We start from the raw sequence: 20,840 nt of genomic DNA on the forward strand, positions 1-20,840 counted from the left end.
GAGCCCAACAGTTCGAGGCTGCGGTAGTCATGAGCATGCCATTGCACTCCAGCCTGGTTGACAAAGTGAGACTTTGACTCAAAAAATAAAAAAATAAAAAATAAATAAAACCAGGAATCGCCTTGACTGGGATTTCTCATTTCTCATTACGATCTTTGGATCGCCTAAAATACTTGTAAAATGCGTCTTGAGAACTCAAACGTGCTGAAAAGAAAAAAACAAACAGCCCCATTACAAAGTGGGCTAAAGATATGAATAGACACTTCTCAAAAGAAGACATACAAGCAGCCAACAGACACATGAAAAAATGTTCAGTCTCACTAGTCATCCAGGAGATACAAATTAAAACTACACTGAGATATCACCTAACTCCAGTCAGAATGGCCATCATCAATAACTAAAAAAATAACAGATGCTGGAGAGGATGTGGTGAAAAAGGAATACTTCTACACTGTTGGTGGGAGTGTAAACTAGTACAGCCTCTGTGGAAATCAGTGTGGTGATTGCTAAAACTCCTAAAAATTGACCTTCCATATGATCCCGCAATCCCCCTACTGGGAATATACCTTGAGGAACTGAGGTCACCCTATAAAAAAGATAACTGCACACGTATGTTTATTGTGGCATTGTTCATAATAGCAAGAACATGGAACTAACCATGCTGCCCATCAAAAGAGGACTGAATTTTTAAAATGTGGTACATATAGACAATGGAATATTACTCAGTCATAAAGAAGAACAAAATCATGAACTTCGCAGCAACGTGAATGAAATTAGAGCTTTTAATAGTGATCTCTCACAGAAACAAAGAGATGAGTATCACATGTTCTCACTCATAAGTGGACCTTAAACAACTACCATATTACTGTAGGAAAGGGATTAAAAGTAGTGGGAAACTGCAGGGAGGGGGTGGGGGGTGGAGGGCTGGTAGCTGGGATTGACAGTAGTCGATATTCACCTGGGGAAGGGGGGCCACACCTCATCAGTAAGGGTACCTACACAATGAACATTTGTATACCTAACCCTGAATTGTGCCCCCACAATTTCAAAATAAAAATTAAAAGAGAAAAATAATCCATCTTGACTCAGGTCCCATCCCAGATCTAATGCATCTGACACTTTAGGGGTGGGTTCTTGGAATCTGCATTTTTAATAAGTACCCAGGTAATTATTACATACTTTAACATCTCAGAATCATCTAAGTACTAATTTCAAGTGTCCTCACTAGAAAAATGCCAAACTGATAGCAACATTTTCAGTGAATTTATTACTCTATTTTGGTCACAGAATTTCTGGGCCACTGCAAACCTATCAAATAGTGGATCAAATCTCCAAAAAAGGATGGTTCTAAAATTGAACTGTTTCCTCATGGCCTTCAGGTCTGAAGACACCATGGACTTGCCTTCAGTAGGCAATAATTCCTGCAAACAGATACAAGCTCTACTTAACTCATCTGTTTTAGTCTCACCACTTGTGCCTACCTTTGTCTCTAGAAACGATACTGTAATAGACAAGCATTCAGAGGAACAACTAAGAAAATGTTTTTAATATCTCAAAGCCTCGAATTAACCTAAATATTCATTGTTTTATTCTTTTCTTCTGGCAGCTTTTTCTTTGCTAACTATATATTACCTATGATAATCTGATTTATCATACCTTTGATTCGCACTTTAAAACCCCTACCATATAAGCCCTTAGCTTGATCAATAAGTAATATAGACTCTAAGTTTGATCCAAAAAAAGAAAGAAACCAAACAGCCCTGTTAAAAAGTAGGCAAAAGATATGAATAGACACTTCTCAAAAGAAGACATACATGCAGCCAACAGATACATGAAAAAATGCTCAACCTCACAAGTCATCAAAGAAATGCAAATTAAAGCCACACTGAGATACCACTTACCTACAGTCAGTTTGACCTTCATAACTCAAAAAACAACAGATGCTGGAGAAGATGTGGGGAAAAGGGAATGTTTCTACACTGGTGGTGGGAGTGTAAACTAGTACAACCTCTAGGGAAAAAAGTGCAGCGAGTCCTAAAAGATCTAAACATCAACCTTCCATATGACCCAGCAATCCCCCTTCTGGGAATATACCCAGAGAAACTTAAATCACTCTATGAAATAGATACCTGCACATGCATGTTTATTGCAGCATTATTCACAATAGCAAAAACATGGAACCAACTGTACTGCCCATCAAAAGTGGACTGGATTTTTAAAAAAGTAATACATATACACGATAGAGTATTATGCAGCCATAAAGGGAAAAATTATGGGCTTTGCATCAACTTGGGTGGATTTCAAGTATGTCATAGAAACAAAGAACTGAGTACCACATGTTCTCACTCATAAGCAGACCCTGAACATTAATCGTAACACTATAAGAAAAGAAAAGGTTTGGCAGTAGCAGGACACTGCTGGGGGTTGGGGATGGGCACATAACTTCAGTAGGGGTACCTGATCTCAAACCAGGCTAAGTGGTGACCAAGGTGAGGTTCAAGCTTTACCTGTACGATGACCATTTATCTACCTAATCCTGATTTGTACCCCATATCTTCAAAATAAAAAAAAAAGTATGTGTTGGTTTGGACAGGCCACAGTGCCCAAATATTTGGTCAAACATAATCTTAGCTGTTTCTGTGAGGGTGTTTTTAAATGAGCTAAACATTTATATCAAGAGACTTTGAGTAAAGCAGATTGCCCTCCATAATGTGAATGGGCCTCATCAAATCAGCTGAAGGTTTGAATAGAACAAAAGACTGATGCCTCCAGAGCAAGGAAAATCCTGCTTGCAGATAGCCTTTAGACTTGAACTGCAACTTCAGCTCTTCCTTGAGTCTCCAACCTACTGGCCCACGCTGCAGATTTTGGACTTACCAGTTTTGATAATCATGTGAGCAGTTCCTTAAAATCTCTCTAGATACATAGATGATAAGTATATTAATTGATAGATTAGAGATATGTATATGTACACACACACACACACACACACACACACACACACACACACACACAAATACACACATGTATCCTATTGTCTGTTTCTCTAGAGAACCCTGACTAATACAATAGGCAATTAGAAATAACCGTATTTTAACCGGACTTGGTGGCTCAGCCTGTAATCCCAGTGCTTGGGGAGGCTGAGGTGAGTGAATTGCCTGAGCCCACAGGTTCGAGACCCGCCTGGGCAACTTGGTGAGACCTCAGCTCTACAATAAATCAAAAAATTAGCCAGGCGTGGTAGTGCGCGCCTGTAGTTCCGGCTACTTGGAAGACCATTCCAGTCTGGGCAACAGAGTGAGACTCCAACTCAAAGAAAAAAAAAAAGAAAGAAATAACTGTATTCTTTCCCTCAACTTTGCACCTTCAAACCACTCTAAGGGGCTAATTCATCCTGTTTCTTGGGGACACATGGGTGAACCCTTTGATATTTATGGTCATTTTCAAATAATGAAAAGTCCTCTGATCACTTCCTATCACAAAATAGACCCACTTGTATTTTGTGTTGACACTCATGTAATGATAAAAAATCCAAATGTTACCTAAAAAAAAGAAATATAAGCCCTAAGTTTGATCAATAAGAATTTGCATTTTCTCAAAAAAAAAGAACCTACTAATGTTGTTTCTAGAAATACATTTCTGGAAGGTTTGCTTGTGAGTAAACCGCTGACCATAAAATTTAATACATAAACCATGGTACCTGAAAGCATGCTTTATTACTTTCACGCCTTTGGAAAAAGAGCCCAGTGTGTTTCACAGCAGTAGTTTACTTTATTCAGCATTTCCTGTTTGTTTTTCTACAGTCAACTGCCCTTTGGGAACCCATTACTCCCTTGAACATTCCATCTGTGAGAGCTGCCAACTGGGATCCTATCAAGATGAAGAAGGGCGGCTTGAGTGCAAGCTTTGTCCCAGGGGGACTTACACAGAGTATCTCCATTCAAGAAACATCTCTGAATGCAAAGGTAGTGGCTTAATGCACATTTTGACCAGAAGCAGCCTCAATTTTGTTTCCAGTTGGTGGGCAAGAAAGATTTCTTTTCTCCACTCATCACTAGGTTCATGGCTGAGACTCCTGTAGCAAAAGACACATAAAAAGATGTTTTACATGACATGAAGGGCTTCAGAAATGAAGACCCAAAGAAACAGAGAAACCTGTATATTTTTATGCTACGTTTGTTGAAGAAGTGTATAGTTGCAAAGAATATGATTTGACAGAGGGGGTATGATCTAATGGTAATAAGCTGTGGGGAACTCTGCAAGGCCTGTTTGTTCAGATTCTTCTGTGTCTCTGTGTCTTCAGAGATAAGGATGTTTCCTTCCTCTGAGTATAGGTTGGGCCCTTCTCACATGAAGGTCTTATGATCTGCTTCAGGGCAAGGTCAGAGATTCTTTCTAAGTTTTATGTCATGTTAAAGAGGACAAGGGCAGAAATTCAGAGAGACCTTCCTGCTTCTGGAGTTTCCTCAAATTTCCTTCAGCTTAAAGTATTCAGTATGCCAACGTACCATATTTTGAGTCAGGGTGTTCTGAGTCCTGTCGCAGTTCTAAATTCTAAATGACAAATAGGATGAAATAAGAGCACTACTGAAGGCAGTTTTATTTATTTATTCTCTCCTTATTTTAAATATAAAGTCTTACCTGAATGTTTCCCCCGCTTTAAAGAAGTCCATTTACCTTTCCCTTTGCAGATATTCCATTGCTCTCTCTTAGACTCCAATCTGCATCCATCAAATAGCCTGGATTCTTTTCTTGAATCTCAAAATAATTGGGGGAAAGAACTTTTATGACATTTAACAATTATTGAATTGCCTTCTGTTAGAATAGTATTTTATATGAGATAAATTCTCCATCTGATTGGAAATGAATAACTACAGGCACATATGCACCTATTCTTGCTACTAAAATATTCAGTATTTTCAAAATATTTTTATTCTTAGTCTCAGTGAGAGTTCCTGATGGAAGCATTTTCTTTCATAATTAAGTTTATAGCAATACATGTCTAAAATAAAGAATTTCAAAATTGTATCTCTTTGCCATCGTCACAAATGCAAGAGCAGGCTTTTTAAGGACAAGCATAACCTTCAGAGCAGAGCTAGGTGAACGGAAATGCACTAAAAAAATGTTAGCAATGCTGAAAAGAAAAGTCATTTGGGGGTCACAGGCAGAAAGAAAGGACAACACCGTGGGAGTCAGGGCATCTGGCCCAGGTCCTGCTCAACTATAATCCATCAATATAAATTTTAGAAAGTTGCTTCTCCTCTCGGGGCCAGAGGCTAAGACGACGTTTATCTTCCACTCTGCACTAGCTCTCAGATGAAACGGTGCCTCTAGATAGGATGAGATGGCAGAGCCAGTTCTTATTTAGAACAGCAGAGGTGCCAGGGGAGTCATAAGACTGTAGCTTCTGTCACTCAAGAGACCAGCATACATGTTGAGAACTTCTACGTGAACAAGCTTCCAGTGTACAGCTTGTTCTTATAATAATGCCTTTCTGTGCTGTATATTTCTAACTCCATTCAACATGTTCTGAGTGACAAACACTGTGATAGGTCATAACAGAAGTAACTGAAAATGAGCCTAAAACTAATTAGTGTACAGAAGCTTGGGGCTCTACAATATCTATATGCTTGGCCAACAGGAGAAAGAGTTTTTTGTGTCCCTCATTCTGTCCTGAATTAAAATGCAGAAAACCCTATCCCACGCAGTGCTAATTTTTTTGCAGCTTAATATCATTATTATTAACCATATTACATTTCTACTTTCAGCTCAGTGTAAGCAAGGCACCTACTCATCCAACGGACTTGAGACTTGTGAATCGTGTCCTTTGGGCACTTACCAGCCAGAATTTGGTTCCCGGAGTTGCCTCTTATGTCCAGAAAACACTTCAACAGTGAAAAGAGGAGCTGTGAACATTTCTGCTTGTGGAGGTTGTCAAAGCCTTAGGCACTGATATTTCTTTAAACCTTCTAGGTTCTATGCATGGGAGAATGGAATATTTTCTGCAAAACCATATGTCTACTATATGCAAAGAATGTAAATAACTGTATCTTCATGGAGAGTTCCTTTTTATTTAGCCAGTCAATACTTCAGTATAAATACCTGCAGTGGAAACACTGGACTAGTACTACCAGGACCACAAAAGAAGCACAAAACTTGGTCCTAGGCTTTAAATAGTAATAAGCAGGTGGCTTCATGATATGGCAGAAATACTTCTAAACTAGGAACTTAGTTTCCTCATTTATAAAATGAAGTTGTCTAGTGTTCCTCGAAATTCAAAAATGATATTATTCTGTGAATTATGACACTTAATTCCCTATTATTTGAAGATTTTCATGAGTGGTTATTCACTCAGGCTACACATTAGAGTTATCTACACAAGTATTTTTAAAATGCTAAAGCCCAATCTTCACTCCCAGAGATTTCTGATTTAACTTGTCAGGTAGAGGCTGGGCGTTGGTTTTCTTTGTAAGTTTCCCCAGATGATTCTAAAGTAACAGGAAAAGTTAAGAGTCACTAGTTTTGGTCCTCAAATGTTAGCACAGAGGGCATGTTAAGATACAGATTGCGTGGCCTCACCCCCAGAATTTTTTATTCAGTAGGTCTAAGGAGAAGTCTGCGTATTTTTATTTCTAACTAGTTGTCAGATAATGATGGTTCTACTGGCTTAGTGATCACATGTTAAGAACCCTTTGTTTAAGTAAAGTAAAAATACTAGAGTTCCAATTTTTAAATATTTCTAACATCCTTTACGGAGTATAGTTTTCCAGCAAAATACTCATGAAGATGTAAACAAAAATAAAAGATGAAAACTTAGAATGACAACAATACTAGGACTGACAGTCAAATTCAACCTATTGCCAGAGATTAAAAAAAAAAAATTGTAACTACTGTACTTTGACGGGTCAATGAAACTGGATTAAAAATAAAAAGTTGTTGGCTTCCATCTGCTACCTCACTGGAGACAGAACAAGTATGCTTGACTAAAAGATGATATTTTTAAATTGTATATTTTCCTTCATTCTCTACGCTCTTGTTAAAAATATAAGATCTATGGCAACCGAAAAATTTTAAAGCTGTCCCCTTATTAAATGAATGATGTTTTTAAGAAGCCAACCTGCTGATTCTCCACTTCTCTCAAGCTACACAGACACATTCACACACATACCTCCTACCCTCATTACACCCCAGCCACACATACGACTACATTCAATTACAGACCGAGATTCCTAGAAAACAGGAGTGTGGATAGTTTATCTGCGGACTGAGAAGGAGCATGTCCAACATTGCATCTTAGGAGATGTAGTCCTCCTAATAAGTTAAGTGTATCCGGAGAAAAGGAATCAGAGAAAACATACCCTGAATTATAGATTTTTATATACTCCATATACTTAAATTATGTCAGTTTAGTAGGCTCAAGGTTGATAAAAGTATATGAGACCTGAGGAATTAGGCAAGTAATAGTCATCAACCTAATGTTTCACTGAAGAGTTGAGAAGAAAATTTTGCTAGGACCTAACAAACTCACAAACCATGTGTCAGTTGCATAATACCAGCTTTGTATGTTTTAATTGAAAGTTAAAGAAGCCATCAGAGTATGGTTGAAATAGATCTACTGGAGACTCTTATTTTGTCAATATACAAACTAATTTTGGAAAAAAGTCTGCAGTAAAAAACTCTCTCCCAGTCTCCACTTCCTCCAACCACAAAAGCAACTCAAATTTTTACAGTGAAACAAGTTTATTTGTGACAATTTTTTTTTAGCTTTCTGAATAAGCCTTGAGGTTTTTCTAATACAAAATTATTGTAATTAAGCAGTTATAATTCCCAGAAAGTCTCTAAACTGCCAGCTCATTTCTCCTAATATTCCTAGCACATTTAACCACATTCTGCTTGTCATGAGTGAGAACTGGGAATAACAAAATTCAACACTTTCTTGTGGTGCTAAACAACATTTTACTTCAAACTTAAAGTAAGTCCCTTCCATATGTATTTTTTTAGTTTTCATCTCACCTTTTCTTTTTGTTCTTTCTTTTTTTTCTTTGCTTCCTTCTTTTCTTCTTTCTTTCTGTCTTCCCTTTTTATTTTCTATCTTTCAGAATGGTTTATTTTTATGGATATGTTATATAGTTTATCTTACTTTTTTTTTATTTTTAGGTGAGAAAGTAGGATTTATTGCGAAGACAGAAAATGTCCCATAGTAGGAAGGGACGCAAGGGGGCTGCCCTTATTTTTCATTTATATATCATATATTTCAATTATTTATCCTATTGCACTTAAAATATTATTAATCAATATAGAAATTATATTTAAGGATATTACTGTGTTAAAGTAATATATTCTCCATGCATTTTACCTTTCATAACTTGTTAGGTCATCTTAGATTTGTAACTATAAGCTCAAGAGTTTTAAATTTTTCATTTAAAAAATTATTTTTATCTAAATAAGTTCCACAGATGATTTTTGTTGTTGTTGTTAATATATGATTAGAAGAAAGAAAGATGACTTTTGGACCAGAATGATATTATCTCTTACCTTGATCCTCCAGGATGAAGTTAAAAGGAGGCTCAGAGACCTCTTACTTTGTCTTAGGAAATGGATTTATTTATTTATTATTGTAGATATTTGAGGTATACAAGATACAAAAAAATTTTAAGGTGTTATATTTATATACATATACATTATCTCATGTAGTTAGCATTTTGTATGTGTGTATGGGGGGAAGGTGTATAGAACCTGAAATTCTCTTAGCATATTTTTAATATACAATAAAATGGTATTAGCTGTAATAAAAGTAACCCATTTAAAAGGCTAAATCCACTTGGCTTCAGGTCTGTATGTGTTGTCTTTAACACTAACAGGAAACAGCACAAGTGATACAGCATTTTTTCCTGATCAAAATTTAAATAATACACTGTTTTAAATTTGATTTTAGTATTATGTTTGGCTTAGATTTTTTTCTTTCTCTCAATAATAGAGGAGGCAGAAAGGGTTTGTCCCGTCTTTCTTGACTCAGAAACTTGTTTGGCCAAGATTTAAAATGAAACATTCCTCCTCTTTTCTCATGACATTTGTTAATTAGGAATTGTGTATTTGTATGTGTATATGTTTAGTACTATATCATGTATTTAATAGTACTATTAATATGTGTATGTTTATATATGCGTATATTATTTGTATACATATAAATAATATATCAAATACTAATTGACCACTATAGAAAAATATATTTCTGATGACAACTGTCTGCCCTTGGAATGTAACTTAAACTAATTGCACTTGCAGATTTATTTTGCATTTCTGTTCTAAAAAGTATAGACATTACGATGATTGAGTGAGCTAATTTGAGAGGCCAATATGCATATTTATTTTTAATCTAATATTTTATTACTATTGCATCTTAGTATAATTTTTTACATTCTGTCAATTTCTAGGGCCCATAAACATCTTTTTTTTTTAACTTTAGTTTGTGCTGGAAAAATTTGTATGTAAAAAAAGTTTAATTCATTATAACATCTTTAAACAGTTTAATTCATTATAACATCTTTAGTTTACTGATGGCATTTATCTTTTTAGTATTTCATACATATTCATAGATGTTCCCTCAAGCAAAACTTTATACATATATTCATAGATGTTCCCTCAAGCAAAAACTTTATACCTTTACCACTGGAAGATTGATGCTTTCAATTTACTTAATTCGCTGTGTGGAAGTTACCTTTTCCAAATAGGCTATCATTTTTGAAAACTTAAGACTTAGAATGTCCTTTTTTTTTTTTTAATTTTATTTTTTGAAAGCAGGATTTATTGAGAAGACAGAAAAGCTCCCACAGTGGGAGGGAACCTGAGGGGTTTACCCCAGAAAGCTCATTTTAAACTTAGCAAGTTCACAGTTTGTGCAAATAACAGAGCTCTGTCTAAAACTCTGATATCTATCAAAGAGTAGATAGACTTGTTCTTAGTGAAATAAAGATGATTGCAGTTTAAAAATGTAAAACCTATGAGAAATAATTTTTTCTAAATTGGCAGTAATATCTATGATATCTTCTGTCATCTCTTGATTCAACTTTTGACTTTTTGTCAATCGGGGACATAAAAGAGTTCCTTTTTTTTTTTGAGTTGGAGTCTCACTCTGTCACCCAGACTGGAGTGCAGTGGCCGCTCCTGGTCACTGCAACCTCGACCTGCTGGGCTCCAGCGATCCTTCCGCCTCAGCCTTCCGAGTAGCCGGAATTACAGGCACGCCCTACCATGCCTGGCTGATTTTTTGATTTATTGTAGAGATGAGGTCTCGCCAAGTCGCCCAGGCGGGTCTAGAACCCGCGGGCTCAGGCAATGCACTCACCTCAGCCTCCCTAGGCGTGGGATTACAGGCTGAGCCACCAAACCCAGCTAAAGAGTTCCTTAGCAAAACATTTGGCTGCCTATTTTTGCTTAAGAACTTTTATCTAAACTTCTTGAGATTACCTCAAATGCTTTGCTTATTCCTCAAACCAAAAATAAATAAATAAATAAAGATGTCATTACTTGGTGTATCCTGCTCCCTTAAACTTCAGTACTTCACTATATTTTTCAACCATATTGCTAATTATTTCTACTGTACTAGTTTTTATTATCAAGAATCTAAAACCAAAAGGACAAGTATGCTGAAACCCTGAGTAGCTACTTCTTTGTGTTCTGTCTTCCATAATTACATTTATGCAGATAAGTCTTAGTAGTTTTCTCTGTTTATAGTGGTTTTAGGGCCAATTCATGCAGGGAAAGAACACATCCAACCTGAATTCATATTTGGATCACTGTCTAAAATCCCAACCAAAGATTTAAGTCATGAGTAACTCTGCCCCACTGCCCAGTTTCAAATACAGTCAAGGTTTATTGGAGAAAAACCAACCTCATGTTATATTTGAGGTTATTTTTTATTTGGGTTAATAGTCTACCTATTATTGGCAAGAGAATTTCAGATTTGGTTAAATAACAATGCCCAACTGAATGCTGTTTTCAAAAAGCATGTCTAACACAAAATAACAGTGAAAGGTTAAAAATAAAAAGATTGCCAGACACATAAATACAAAAAGAAAGTAAGCAGGGTGGTAAAATAAATTGGTGATAAAAATGGAAATTAATAATAAAAGCTTAAGTAAATACATACATATTCCAAACATTTATACATTTAAACCATCCCTTCAAAATGTCATTGTCAAAAATAAAATTATGATTCATATTATTTAGAAAATAAATAATAAGAATATTAATTATCAAATTATGATTTGGCTAAAGCTGTTTTCATAGACAAATCCATTGCCTTATATTATTTCATATTAAATAAGAGTCAAAATTAATTACTTGTTCAATGAAAGTAGTTAAATAAAATTAACAAGCAAAACACAAACTGGCAGAAATATTTACTCTAAGCATGTAAAAGATTCATATCCTTAATATACGAAATAATCATAAAGGATCCTCAATAAATAATAGACAACTATACTGAAGAAATAAAGTTTCTAATAAGTATAAGAAGAAAATAACTTTATTGTCAAAATACAAATCAAAATACCTGCAATTTCATTTTCAATTTCAAACTGAAAAAAATTAATAATCATCAGTGCCGAAAGGACATGCAGTGTGAAGATTTCCTACATTGTTGACGGGAATGTTAATTGAAACTCCCCTTTTTCTTAATGATTTGGCATTATATATCAATCGTTCTCATTTTTTAAAACATTTTTAGATCTATTCAGCTACTCAAATTCAGCTACTCAAATTCAACCATTATCCCAAGGAAATAATCAAATATTGATGCAAAAAAATTATTTCAGTATTATTTATAATAGCAAACAAATGGAAACAGCCTAAATACCTAATAATGGAAAAAAAATGTTAGGTCAAATATGGTCTGTAATGGGATGCAATATTTTTTATTTGTTAAAATAGTTTAATAACCTAGGAAATACTTATGATACAATGATAAGTGGAAAAGTCAGAATATAATACTATATGGCCAATTTTAATCTTATTAAGCTAATGCGTGTTACTAAAGACAGAAAGGAAACCCTACAAAACATTTACCTAGGTGATAATATGGTATGGGTTTTCAACAAAGAAGGGATTAGATAAGTAATTTAGTAGGTTTCTTACGATCAAAGATTAAGAAACTTCTTTTAAATATAGGGTGTGTTGCTTCATATACACCACAAATGATTTGTTTTTACCTTTTCAGTACCTTGTCCAGTAGGAGAATTCTCACGTTCTGGGCTAATGCCTTGTTATCCATGTCCTCGAGACTATTACCAACCTGATTCCGGGAAGGCTTTCTGCTTGGCTTGTCCCTTTTATGGAACTACACTTACCACTGGTACTAGATCCATCACAGATTGTTCAAGTAAGATGATGTTTCATTTCTTTCATAATCCCATGTTGGACACTTACTTTTGCCTATCTCTGTAGTAGGTTCAGTTCTGAAAACGACTGTTTTCAGTAGATTTGGACATCTGGACTTGTTAAATTGTGCTTTTGAGGTTTTTTTGGTGACCATGGTTCAAAGAGTCTTGTTTTAGAAACGCTGAACTTGATAACTTCCAAATCTCTTCGAAAGAAATTTGGAATTTTTTGGATTTGTCTAGGATTTGATGTCATATGCCATCCATCTCTGTGGCCTCGTTTTTAATATTACTGAAACAAAAATAATATATGTGGCTTTACCCACTCTGATAACTAGACTCTTGACCATAGTATTTAGCTATAGTCTACTTTTTAGCAATACCTACCTCACACTGACATGTTTTTCTATTAATTTATTAGGTTTTATTTCAACTTTCTCTGCAGCGGAGGAAAGTATAGTTCCCCCTGCCTCTCCTGGACATGTCATAAAGAAGTACGAAGTCAGCAGTCAGGCAAGTCTATTATGTATGGAGTTTTCTCTGATAGAATGCTTGAAAAACAATTTGTCATTTTACATGTCACGCAGAGGAAAACCGCCAGGAATAAAGCTTTAATTAATCAAGACTTATGAATTTTGGAAATGAACAATGTTTACTTTTGTCTTCTAACAAGAGCTTTCCAAAAATGCAACATTAGATGTTCTAACTACCAAAAATGGTAGTTTTTTCCCGCAGTGTCTGGTAACAAGAATGAGTAGATATAGGGGGGCATTTGAGTCACTAATAATTAACCCAGAAACAGAACCTATTGTTTAAGTAAGGGCATTTTGTTTAGCCAATCTTTTTCTGATTGGTAGAAAGAGTTACTCAACTTTCATGAAAGTTATTTAAATTTCTTTGCCAGAAAAAAATTATTTATTGGAATAACACATGAGTCTAAAAAAATTAACTAGCATGACTCATGAACATAACTAAGCCAGTTGTTTTTATTTTTTTTAAAGACTAGTTTTTAAGTCTGATTATTTTGGTAGATACAGCCATTACTCTGAATTCACCTATCCCAATGTCATGAATTCCCTGGCTTTGAGTGTTTTTAAGAATAACGAAGCTATATTTCTTATTTTAACTTCCTATAGACTTGTCCAAATGTAATGACTTGTTGGAGCTTTATAAGTTATGTTTGAAAATGATCCTAGTGGACAAAGAAATTTGTAGGAGCCCCTAACACAGCGGCTCTCATATCTGGAGGAATAATCAAATCCAGCTTTTCTAGAATAGGCCAACTTTTTGTTTGTTTGTTTTTTACTTTATTTTATTATAAAGATCTAGGGTACAAGTCAGGATTAAGTACATGAGTGGTTTACAAGCAGGTGAAGTTTGGGCCTCCATCTGGTTCTCACTTCACCTGATTTAGGATCTGGTACCCTTAGTGAGGTTATGTGTCCCCCTCCTCCAGCAGTGTCCCATTACTGCTGATCCTTTTCTTCTAGTATTGTGATAAATTTTCAAGACCCATTTATAATTGAGAACATGTGGTATTCAGTTCTTTGTTTCTGTGATAGATCACTGAGTATGATGAACTCTAAATCATTCAGGTTGCTGCAAAAGTTCATAGTTTTGTCCTTCTTTATGGCTACATAATACTCCATCATGTAAATATACCCCATATTCTTTATCCAGTCCATTTTCGATGGGCAGTAGTGTTGGTTCCATGTTTTTGCTATTGTGAATAGTGTGGCTATGGAAAACAGTGTGGTGATTTTTAAAAGAACCAGGTCGACTTTTAAAAATGTATAGACTTTGCTCCCAGAGATTCCAATATAGCTGGTATCAGCTGGGGCCTTGTTTTAAAATATATCAAATGGATTCTAACACGCAGCTAGCATTTAGAAACACAGCTTGGGCTTACCAGAACACCACACAAGAATAATATATAATGTTTGTGCCCACATATGGCAGACACCAATGTTATTCAGGCAGCAGTCCAGCTTGCTTGAGTGAATTTACCTGGAAATAGGAACCAGCTGTCTAACGTTATAACCTTCTGACTCTTTAGTCAAGATTACTTTGAAATAAATTTTTTGTCTCTGATAGATTTATTTTCTGCTACTGGTAGGTTTTCCATGAATGCTTCTTAAACCCTTGCCACAATAGTGGAACCTGCCAACAACTTGGACGTGGTTATGTTTGTCTCTGTACACCTGGATATACAGGTAACATAGAGATATGCATATTGTAATCTATTTTTATATAAAGTTATTGTAAATTTCAGTATCAAACTTCAGCACATTAAATGTATCCTGTAAAATACATTAGATCATATAAATGCACTAAAATTTGATTGAACAAGATAACCAGTAGGTGAAAAAAGTATACGTACCTCACAAATGACAGTTTTCTTTGCACACTTTGGAGGAAGAATAAAGAATTATCTTCTTTATGAAAAACTCACATAATAACTCACAATTTATATTGGAATACAGTTCCAGGAGCCGTATCCAAGTTTACATCATATCACGTATTAAGTGTATGACACACAGCGTAAAACAGATTGTCCAGCAGAAACATCTTTAAACAAACTCCCAATTCTTCTCATTTGCTTACACACTAATGGAAGTTCTTATGAATAACTATGATTTGTTGTTTCATTTCTATCTTTCTGGAAGCTGTGCTTAGAAATAAATATGGCTTTGGGCTTGATTATATATGAATTATGTAAGAATTATAACTTTTTTTGCAGTTTGGCTCACATTCCAGTTGAGTCCAGAAACATAATTTTTGGGGGGAATAAACTGTTCCTTAAAAATTGCAATTAATTTAAAATAACTCTGTGTTCTTCTAGACCGTTTTTTAAATTTTGTGCAACCACCTTGAAAATTTTTAATGAGAAAAAAAATGACACTCAAGTGAAGGAATTTACCACAAAATAAGCAAAAGGAAACCGGAAAACAAAATATAACCAAAAGCTATCAAGAATATTGGCATTCTACTCATTACTCTTGGCGCACGCACGCGCATGTGCGTGTGTGTGTGTGTGTGTGTGTGTGTGTGTGTGTGTGAATTTTTATAAAAATTTTTGTCCTGACCTTCTGTAAGAAATAATGGATCTTGTCTGAGAATTATTTAAATGAGTGGTTTAGAGAGAGAATAATATAGGAAAGTGGTTCTCAAATATGAATATGCATCAGAATCATCTGGAAGTCTTGTTAAAACACCGATTGCTAGACCTCTGCTCTGGAATTTCTGATTCAGTAGTTCTGGGGACAGCCTGAGAATATTCATTTCTATCATGTTCTCAGGTGATGCTAATGCTAGTGGTGAGGCTCCCTGGAGTGGAGGAAGAATATGGGTTTCCAGTAAATGTGCCCATAGGAAGTTAGTGTGCACCCTATGGGAAGATGCAACCCGCTCTGGGACACCTGGCATGTGAACTGAGATCTGGCAGGATTTAGTTCTCCTTCCACTCCTCATCTAAGTGGAGCAAGTATATATGACATCATATTTTCACGTTGGAATTAATATAACTCCTAGCTCTAGTTTATATGTGCACGTCCTCCCAACTCCACTTCTTTTTCTTTTATGTGCTTTTTTTTTTTTTTTTGAGTTGGAGTCTCACTCTGTCACCCAGACTGGAGTGCAGTGGCCGCTCCCTGCCCGCTGGGCTCCGGCGATCCTTCCGCCTCAGCCTTCCAAGTAGCTGGAACTACAGGCACACGCTACCACGCCCAGCTGATTTTTTGGTTTATTGTAGAGATGAGGTCTTTCCAAGTTGCCCAGGCGGATCTCGAACCCGCAGGCTCAGGCAATCCACTCACCTCAGCCTCCCAAGGCGCAGGATTACAGGCTGAGCCACTGAGTTCTTATAAGGATATCTTAAATCTATTTAGAAAGAGGTAGTGCCTACATTAAGTTCTTAATAGGCAGTAGCACTTAACGAATTGCCGTTTTCTTCACCACTGCCCCCCTATAAACTCAGATTATTGAAACAATTACCTTTAAATGATGATGGTTCTGTTTTCCATTAATCCCTCTCTTGGATTGTCCTTCAGTGCTTGGTTTGCATTTTAGGCTTAAAGTGTGAAACAGACATCGATGAGTGCAGCTCTCTGCCATGCCTCAACAATGGAATTTGTAAAGACGGAGTTGGGGAATTCATTTGTGAGTGTCCACAGGGTTACACAGGTAAGAGGAAAATTTCTTCTTTTTTGCAATATAAAGCTTGGAATCACTGAGCTGAGTCAGGCAGCATGAGGCAGTTCCCCTCTGTGGTTAGTGCTTGGCACAGGCTTTGGAGCAGAGACCTGGGTGTCCCAACATAGCACTGCCACTAGCTAGCTTTGTGCCAGAGGCATTTAGCTCACCTCTCTGAGCCTCCATTTCCTTACACATAGAATGGAGATAATGAGTCTTGTTAGTCAATGCATGTGCCATTATAACAAACACACATACATGAAAAAAAAAAGCTTGGAATCATTAAGATGTCATCACTGAGGTAAATATTATAAATGTTAGTATACATTTATAGGGTATTATAAACATACTGAGGAGGTATATTTTCTATTATTTATATACATTAGGAAAGTGTTATTTTCATTATGCCATTATGTAAAAAAAATGAGATATCAATTTGGCGGTATGAAATTACGTGAGGTTTTTTTAAAACAGGTGGACGTGGTTCCATCATTGCAAGCTAGATGGGTGACCTGGGACAAGCCATGTAACTTCTCTAAACCTGTTTCTTCTTATGTAAAAATGGAGGCAGAAAATTAGAGGAACTATGTAAAGCCTGGTTCAGTGCTGGACAAATACTAGATACTAGGTCCTCCCCAGGATTTAGTATTTTACTGAATTTATGAAGTATGTGTGTGCTTATTTCTATGAATGTACATGTGTATGTGTGTGTGTGATTATTACTAACTGTAAACTTCAGGTGCTTGTATCCTTGGAATTATTATGGGCCATTGTGCCTTTTCTTTTAACTTAAAGGATACATAAATTTTAGTGTATATCTCATTTAAGTCAGAGAGTTGTGACTTCCAACACTCCCTCACAAAAAGGTAGTCAGGAAGCATTGATCTTATTCTCATTTTCCTTGTTCAATCACATTATAATTATTGCAATATTGGTAATATATTTCACAAATTAAAATATTTACTATTTTACAAGACAATAATAACCTAATATTATTAGAGAAAGTATTGGGATCATCTAAATCATCTAGTTCTGTACTTAACTAACAAGATTATTATACTAAAGACATATCTGAATATATATTTTAATATATGTAGGCATATAATTTTCTACAGTATAATAAGTTCAGTAAAATTCATATAACACTTCAAAAGAGCTATAGTCTAATAATTTTATCATCTAAAAACAATTTTCATAAAGAAATGAAAAAGGTTAACATAGCCGGGCTCGGTGGCTCAGCCTGTAATCCCGCACCTTTGGGAGGCTGAGTGAGTGGATTGCCTGAGACCACGGGTTCGAGACCCGCCTGGGCAACTTGGCGAGACCTCATCTCTACAACAAATCAAAAAATCACCCGGGTGTGGTAGCGCATGCCTGTAATTCCAGCTACTCAGAAGGCTGAGGCGGAAGGATCGCCGCACTCCAGTCTGGGCGACAGAGTGAGACTCCAACTCAAAAAAAAAGAAAAAGAAAAAGGTTAACATTATAATTTATAGTAGTTATCATTTGGACCAACTCATATATTTTTCTCCATTTTGAATCTGTACAGTAGTGGTCCCAGTCATATGAGAAGATACATTGAATTTATACAGTAGAATCACATTTTATCTGGAAGTTTAATTCAAAAGTTTTCATATGGGGGATATTTAAACAGTCAGAATTGCCTTTGAGAATCCCTCAAATCAGCTGTCCAGTACAGTGGACTTGATATTGCACTTGATAAAGTGGTAAAGTATTCTATCAACTAATGTGAACAGACAGGCTGCAGATCTCTACACTTATCACCCCCACCCAGGGTACGTGTTCAACAGCAGGATCTATAGCCAAATTGCGTGCCCAATTTTCAATTTTCTTTCCTATCTCTCTCCCTCTCTCTCTGTCATGTGCATATGGTTGATGCAACTCTACAATAATACATTTCTTTATTTAAAATTCCAAATCTCAAGTTAGTGATACCCAGAATTGAATCCTAGTAAAAATATGTGACCAGAATGACAGACACATAATGAGAAAAATACATCCAAGCTTCTAAATTTAAAAATACATAATTACTGCACTTTAAATATATTGTGCTGTTTACTAAACATTGAATTTATTGTGTGGATTTACTGTACAAATGCTCATTATGGTCTGTAAAAAAGTATAGATTTGACATTAGATTTGCTATTCTCAAAAACTGACTTTTATTGGTGAAATTTTCTTTCAGCACATTTTCATGCTGTTAAGGTACACAAATCATTAGATATCTGAAACATAATTCTATGAGTTATAAATTTAAGCATAACTTTCCTTTTTTTTTCAAGTTGGAGTATCATTCTGTCACCCAGCCTGGAGAGCAGTGGCAATCCTTCCACCTCAGCCTTCCAAGTAGCTGGAACTACAGGCATGTGCCACCAGGCCCAGCCAATTTTTTTTTTTTTAATTGTAGAGGTGAGGTTTCGCCAGATTGCCCAGGCTGGTCTCGAACCCATGTGCTCAAGCAATCCTCTCGCCTCGGTATCCCAAATTGCTGGGATTATAGGCATGAGCCACCATGCCTGGCTAAGCATAATTTTTCAACCCAAGGAGTCTTTGTACATACGTACCTGAATTTGAAGATTTATGGCTTAAGGCTTACTTCTGTATCTGTCTTTGGTAATGTCACAGACTTCTTTGGGTCTCAGTTTCTAGGTGTATAAAATAAAGGCTGTAATTCCATCAGTTGTTCTCAAATTATGTTCACACAGAATATGGAATCGCTGCATAGAAATTTGACTGTACTTTTCCAGTATTCAAAACAAAATTAGTAATTTTCTTTGTTCAGTATATTTCTCCTATAATTGTTTGCCTACTTCATAACTGTCACCTCTTAACTGTAAAAGGTATAAACTCAACAAAGGGTGAGCAGCCAGTACACAAAAAACATGAGAAAACAAATAAAATCACACTTATCTTTTTAACTAAAAAAGTATGGTCAGATATTCACAGTTGTCATTTTACATTGCATGCTGAAAATGTTAAGTTTCTTCTAGAAAATGTAGTTCACAGAATGAAAGAAAACATTTTATTTCAACATATTTAGTAAACAGCTAAATTTTTCACAAACATATTAACCATAATTTCCAATTGCTCTATTCCTACACCTGAACAACTTTCTTAGAAACTATGAGTTTTAAAGTCCTTTCAGTTTTTTTCAGCTCAAGGATCCTGTGATTCTTTGCAGGTCGGCTATGTGAAGAAAATATAAATGAGTGCAGTTCCAGTCCTTGTTTAAATAAAGGAACCTGTGTTGATGGCTTGGCTGGCTATCATTGCATGTGTATGAAAGGATACATAGGTAAGATGTTTCCAGTCTTCCTACAATGTCTTAAAATCTTGTAAGGCACCACCAATTATTACATTACCTAACATAATATATTACTGTTATTTTGGGATTTTATGACTGTACTGTGATTATATAAAAGAAAATCTTCATTTATGAGGAAATACATGCTGAAGTGTTTGGGGTAAAAAGATGTCAGCTCTGTAATTTACTCTCAAACAGTTCAGAAAAAAAGGCATGTGTGTGTGTGTGTGTGCGTGTGTGTGTGTGTGTGTGTGTGTGTAGCCAATTTTTCAAGAAAGAACTGGAGATAAATCATGTAAGATCTAAGTGCAAATGGATGCAAAATAGTATGGTTTAAAAATGGTTTTACTCAATTGGTTTACTTAATGGGTAAAAAGGAAGTCAAGAAAGAAGACTGCCAGTGAAGGAAAAAGAGGTCAAAGAAACGGTGGAAAGTTTTGAATGAGATTTACTGGCTTTCTTTTTTAACAGTATCTCAATAAGTTGTCCGTTACTAAGCTTAGTTGCAGAAAGAAGTAAGATAAAAGAGTAGATTATAAAAAGCGCAGAATCCTAAAATGACTTACAAAAGCCAGAGCTCATTACAAAATGGATCTTGAACCAGTGTGATAGCCCAGTGATTCTGCAACCTCTACTCCAAGTCTTTAGAAACAGCATCCTCTAAGAAGTCAACACTTTGATCACAGTTTTCCCAGGGAGTTAATCATTTGGGCTCTTTCTCTTCCTCGTGTATCCCCAGGCTTACACTGTGAAACAGAAGTCAATGAATGCCAGTCAAGCCCGTGCTTAAATAATGCAGTCTGTGAAGACCAGGTTGGGAGGTTCTTGTGCAAATGCCCACCTGGATTTTTGGGTACCCGGTGTGAAAAAAACATGGATGAATGTCTCAGTCAGCCATGCAAAAATGGGGCTACTTGTGAAGATGGTGCCAATAGCTACAGGTTAAA

The 20,840-nt window shown here is 35.8% G+C and overlaps 1 protein-coding gene across 1 annotated transcript in view; it reads left to right on the plus strand.

The window, feature by feature from the left end:
* SVEP1 (sushi, von Willebrand factor type A, EGF and pentraxin domain containing 1) overlaps positions 1-20,840 on the plus strand; it is a gene marked incomplete at its 5' end in the record, with an annotated part of 142,071 nt that overhangs the window by 16,812 nt on the left and 104,419 nt on the right. Inside the window, 8 exons of the mRNA XM_008066174.1 lie at positions 3,804-3,965; positions 5,769-5,930; positions 12,218-12,379; positions 12,799-12,890; positions 14,494-14,590; positions 16,446-16,559; positions 19,771-19,884; positions 20,633-20,834. Coding sequence (XP_008064365.1) covers positions 3,804-3,965; positions 5,769-5,930; positions 12,218-12,379; positions 12,799-12,890; positions 14,494-14,590; positions 16,446-16,559; positions 19,771-19,884; positions 20,633-20,834 — 1,105 coding nt within the window. The remainder of the gene's footprint in view (positions 1-3,803; positions 3,966-5,768; positions 5,931-12,217; positions 12,380-12,798; positions 12,891-14,493; positions 14,591-16,445; positions 16,560-19,770; positions 19,885-20,632; positions 20,835-20,840) is intronic.

This window comes from Carlito syrichta, unplaced genomic scaffold, assembly GCF_000164805.1.
Source record: "Carlito syrichta isolate Samal-C Ts95f unplaced genomic scaffold, Tarsius_syrichta-2.0.1 Scaffold308851, whole genome shotgun sequence".
NCBI lineage: Eukaryota > Metazoa > Chordata > Mammalia > Primates > Tarsiidae > Carlito > Carlito syrichta.